Genomic DNA, 5,835 nt, shown 5'->3' with positions numbered 1-5,835 from the left:
GGGGGGGGGGATGATCTGTTATTCTCTGTGCAAAGCATTGTAATTTACTTTCCACACAATTTTTATTGTTCACAAAACTGAGCGCAAATTTTGAACAATGCGATATTTCAATGCACCTTATTTGGGTCCAATTTACACTTGTCGACTGGATTGGAATCTTTAATGACTTCCACTTGGTCCTCACCAAACCTTTCACCATAGAAACTCTGAAAGACATTTAGAAAGGGTATGTATGTGTGCTACAAAAAAAAACTTTCAACAGAGAATAAAATCTGAAAAAAATGCACCCATGCAAACGGTCTTGTACCTCAAGCCGATGTGAGATTTCAGCCAGTTTGGTGATGGCTGGCTCTTTGTAGACAAACTCCTGCTCATCCAAGTCACCAAATTTAGAACCGTAAAATCCAACTCTGAAATAGGTGCCAAACATCCGCTTTCCATTCTGAAACAAACAAATGTGTTAATTACCAATGTGCTGTTAATTAAAGCTGCCATTTAAAAACACCAGATAACATGCAAAAATAAATCCTGTTGGTACTCACACTTTACACTTACACTTGATACTTTACACTTTAAAACAGTTACTCAAAGAAAGGTAAAGTGCAATGAGGCAAACCCAACATTTTCTCTTGGCAGCAAGTTATCAAGTGACAGCAGCAATGTAAACATTGTCTGGAACATGTTTACATAAATAACCTGCATTCAACACATTGGCATTTAAATAGTGATGCAATCAAATAACAGTGAAATACAGGAAAACACAGACACTAATACAGTATCATTATTCTAGTACAAACATCTACCATTTGAGGATATTTTACACAACCTCTGAAAAACTTTTTCATTTATTATTATTCCAAACTTCTATATAGACAACCATTCAAAAGTCTGGGGTCAGTTAAGTTTTTCTTTGAAATAAATTAATACATTTATTCAGCAAAGATGCATCAAATTAATCAGAAGGGACAGTAAAGCCACTGTCATATATATTAAAATAGAAAAGAATCCTCTTAAATTGTAGTATTTCAAAATGTTACTTTTTTTACACTATATTTGATTAAATAAATGCAGGCTTTCTGAGCATAAGAGACTTCTTTCAAAAACAACTATTTTACAATGGTGTATATTATTATTATCTGTCATAAGAAGAAATAGCAAAGAGAGTGAGCATCTCCACATCAGACACAAAATCTGAATTCAGTTTGAATTTGAGCCAAGCTTGAGGACAGTGATGCAAGAAGCAGTTCTGAACAAAGTGGGGACTTTCTCTGTAAACTGTATTAGCAAAGAATGACATAACAGGAAGAAGATCTGAGACAACCTGATGTCCTTAAAGAGTGAGTGAACAACTGTACTCCAAAGAAGAGACAAAGAATGGAACACAAGTAGCAAGCTCCCCGTGAGAATGTAAACGTGCTGCTGTAGCCTAATACAGAATGTCAAACTGAAACACTTATGTCAATAGAAATAGAATGTCAGATAGTATTAGCATGTGCTGGAGAAACAGGTTTGGCCATAGTAGCATAGTAAGGGGAAAAAAAAAAAGAGTGGTGGGTATAAGTACAGAGCCGGGAACATGTCTGAGTGCTCTACACACAGGAAGTGAAGCATTAATCAGGTGCAGATACGGGCTGAACCAAAGCAGACCAACCATACAGCCAATGCTAATAATGCTAATGCTAATATGACAATAAAACAAACAGCCTGAATAGACTTTGGTCAGTGTCTTAACAAGACATGATGAAATCATTTCAATGATAATCCTCTAACTTGTGTCATATATCACATGTATTGTAAGCATGTGACACATAAAAAATAATACCATAACTATGTAATTTAGGTCATATTGTAAAGAGCTGTTCAAAAAGGGCGTAAACACAAATTATCAGTAATCCTAAATGGAAAATTAGTTAGTCAGAGCCAGAGTAAGCAAATTCAAATTAGTCAAAACATTGTAGAAATAAACAGTAAGGAGTAAAAGATTGAGGAGTGTAAAACTGTGAATGATGGACGTTTCAAGGAAATCTGCAGAGTTCAGATTGTGTGTGGGCCTGGTTACCAGGTGTCTGAGATGGTTCAGCCCTTCTCTGGTTCATTGTGATGTTTTTTTCAGTCATAAAAGCTACGGAAATAAACCCTCGAACTATGAACTTACCACAAGACACAATAATTAAAGTGGGAAGAGGAGGGGTCAGCAACCAAGGAAATAAAAAAGGAGAGAACAGAACATTTTAATCAGGAAACTCTTTGAAAGACTAACAAAACATGTACACAAAACAAACAGCAATACTACCATAAATCAATACTATACAAAGACAAACAAACACAAAAAGACTAAAACTCAACGACAAACATGCAATAAGGAAGAAGCAGGCAGAGAAAAGTGCACTTAAGTATCTTTATTTAACGGACAGTTAAGAGACAGTGCATTCCTGCTGTAATGCTGCAATAAGTGTCAAATATGAAGGTTTTGTTGAGTCATTGCCATGCAATAAATGAATAAAGTGAAATTAATACTAGTATACAAATTGGTGTAAATGAGAACTCAGGGGTCGATTTAGTTGGCAATGAAATAAAAGCTTGTATAGAGAGGTCACTTGGACGTCACTTTGAATGTTAATGTTTTGAACTGATGATCACACCATGACATCCCTTTAGAGAAAAAACAAGCATAGTTTACAAAGAACCAAGAATTCTGCATATTCTCTAAGAAGCATCTGGCCCTGAGTCTGGCCCTGCTTCAATCGTCAGCTGATTTTCTAAATAGTAACCAAAATTAATAATTCTGTCATTGTTTACTCACACTCAGGTTATTCCAAACCTGTATGATGTTCTTTCGTCCGTGGAACACAAAAGATAGATTTTTGAAGACTATCCTCATTGCAATTTTTTTTTTTTTTTTCAAATAAAAGCCCAATAGTTATTTTTCAGCAACCTTGGCTCTGGAAGTATGCTCACATTAATTATTTCCCCATAGCAATTTAATAGTGATTACCAGCTACGAGGTGAATCACAAAATTTCAAATTTGAATTAAAAAAAAAGTGAAAATCGGGCAAAAAGACAAAAGTAAAATAATCCTAAGAAGGATTGCGAATGACAACCAAATTAAAAATGGAGAAATATCAATTAATTCATTTAAAGTTGTTAATTTAAGAAACGTTTATTGCAAAATATGCACATATATACACATTATGAATATTTAATTATTCTGAGAGCATAGGGAGGCTGATTCCATTGCATCATTCGCATTGCTTCCTTTTTTTTTTTTTTTTTTTTACCAGAAATTCAGCTATTTAAAAAAATGTTAAAAATGTGAACTAATGACTTTAACAAAAGCATATGCCATCCATTAGCAACCTCTGAGCTCACAGTAAGTTATCATTAAAACTCGATTCTCCTATGGAGAAAATCATTGGGATTGTACTTCCAGAACCTGTTGACACTCTATAATGAAAGTAAATGAGGACTGTTGGTGTCAAGCTGTCAAAACACAAAATAAGAAAAAAAAGTGTCATAAAAATGATATAAGTGATAAAAGTGTCATACTGTTATTTTGAGGCTGATCTTTGCAATGACCTAGTTGATCCAGTTCACATAATATACATGACTTATGAATCTGACTCATTCACTTTTCAAGTTAAACTGACTCAACGATCCAGTCATTAATATTCAAAATATCTTCTTATATGATCCATTCCGATTCTGATTACATGATTCCATAGAACAAAGAAAGTCCTACACATTTGGAACAATGTGAGGGTGAGTAAAATATGATCGGACTTTCATTTTTGGACAAACCAGTCCTCCAAGGTTATCCACGTCTCGCATAAATCGAACCCTGTGCTTTTGAGACATGATAAGACGACATAGATGGCAGTACTGATGAAACGGAGTGAGAGAGACGGATGAGGGAGTGAAATGAGGCATTCATGAATAAATCTGTCATTAGTGTAACAGTGGCTCCCATGCATGGTCTGTCAAAAATGACAATGTTAACATCGTTTCTCCTCAAGAAAGAGAAGGGAAAGAGAGGAAGATGACAAGAGGACGAGGGACGCTGCTGCCCACACACCAGACAGCAGTCCCACAGAAAGAGAAATGGAGGGATGGACAAAGAAATGTAAACGTCCATTAAAAGGTTAATGGGTCAAATTCACAGCAAAGAGAGTCATGATAAACGCCCACAGCTTGCACGTATGGGCCAAGCATTAACCATGAAGTTCAGCACCTACCTCCCAGCCTGTGCTCTGTATAACAGAGAGAATACAGCACAAATCAACATACACAGGTCACAATCACCCCCTTCAGAAGCCCAGACTCACTGACTGCAAAACATTACGGGAAACACTTGTTTCGGAAAAATCATTCACTACCATTCAAAAGTTTGGGGGGAGTAAGTTTTTTCTTTTCTTTTTTTTTTATTCAGCAAGGATAATTAAATGGATTAAAAGCGACAGTAACTTTTATAATGTTACAAAAGAATTCTATTTCAAATAAATGCTGTTCTTTTGAACTTTCTATTCACCAAAAAAATGTATCACAGTTTCCACAAAAATATTAAGCACCACAACTATTTTCAGCATTGATAATAAGAATAAGATTCTTGAGCACCAAATCAGCATATTAAAATGCTTACTAAAGAATCATGTGACACTGAAGACTAAAGAATCATGTGACTGCTGAAAATTCAGTTTTGCCATCACAGGAATAAACTACTTTTTTTTTAATATATTAAAATAGAAAACATTTACTTTACATTAGGGCTGTGCAATTAAGCGCATGCGATTGTCATGCGCATCTCATCAGTAAAGCCGGTCCCGTTATTAGTAGTAAATCTCCATCATCTGCGTTCAGATGGAGCGGCATTCACTACACAGAGCCATAGTTCACTGACAATTAGGCAATATCGCGTTCATAATCGCAGATGAATCGCATTCGATTATGAACGCGATATCGCCTAGCTTGTCAGTGAACTTCGGCTCTGTTTATTAAATGCCGCTCCATCTGAAAGCAGGTGACGGCGATTTACTACTAATAACGGGACCGGCTTTACTGGCGAGATGCACATGACAATCGCATGCGATTAATTGCACAGCCCTACTTTACGTTGTAATAATATTCGACAATGTTACTATTTTTGATCAAATTAAATACAGCCTTGGTGAACATAAGAAACTTTCAAAAACATTATTAAAAAATCTTACTGACCCCAAACTTTTGAACTGTGGTGTATTTTTTTAGACTGTATTCGCCATGCACGACTCTTCTTCCCCGTATACTGCATGCAATAATATAAAATAACTATATATTACAATTTTTTAAAGAAAAATAAATAACGTGCTTGCTTGTTGAAAGATGCTAAGGTGTTCTGGGTTGTTGCCAGGAAGTTCCTATACAGTTGCTAAGGTGTTTGTTTCATTTTTTAGCATGTTGCTACACAGTTGCTAGGGCGTCCTGTGTGTCTGCTTGTTAGCCCAGGTCAAAAGGGTCACCCCTATGTCTCTGAGATTCTGGTCACCTCATTCAATGTACGTAAACTTCAAATATGACTGCTCTCAAAAGTTATAACACACTTCTCCTCAATTAGTCACATAATCTCAGGTATCAATCATATCAATAACATAAATGGTGCAAGACTAGTGGTTCAGTGCTACACATGAGAAAGATATAAGGTTCATTCACACCAAAGACTATAACTATAACGTTTTAATAACCAGTCTAATCCAAAAAGAATAGTGGAGTCCACACCACAACTAAAATGATAACGTGACAGAGGAACAATATTGTTGGAATCACTTTCAGAACAATTTTTAGCTGATTTTCTAGCTGATGAA

The 5,835-nt window shown here is 35.6% G+C and overlaps 1 protein-coding gene across 1 annotated transcript in view; it reads right to left on the bottom strand.

The window, feature by feature from the left end:
- LOC107692429 (dedicator of cytokinesis protein 7-like) overlaps positions 1 to 5,835 on the bottom strand; it is a 51,176-nt gene that overhangs the window by 3,280 nt on the left and 42,061 nt on the right. The window contains exons 44-46 of the mRNA XM_016491477.1: positions 4,234 to 4,248; positions 308 to 433; positions 117 to 206 (exon numbers count right to left, since the gene is read on the bottom strand). Coding sequence (XP_016346963.1) covers positions 117 to 206; positions 308 to 433; positions 4,234 to 4,248 — 231 coding nt within the window. The remainder of the gene's footprint in view (positions 1 to 116; positions 207 to 307; positions 434 to 4,233; positions 4,249 to 5,835) is intronic.

This window comes from Sinocyclocheilus anshuiensis, unplaced genomic scaffold (assembly GCF_001515605.1).
Source record: "Sinocyclocheilus anshuiensis isolate Anshui unplaced genomic scaffold, SAMN03320099.WGS_v1.1 scaffold70, whole genome shotgun sequence".
NCBI classification, from domain to species: domain Eukaryota; kingdom Metazoa; phylum Chordata; class Actinopteri; order Cypriniformes; family Cyprinidae; genus Sinocyclocheilus; species Sinocyclocheilus anshuiensis.
Note: the sequence above shows the minus strand (reverse complement) of the source record. Positions and strands in the feature narration are given on the sequence as shown.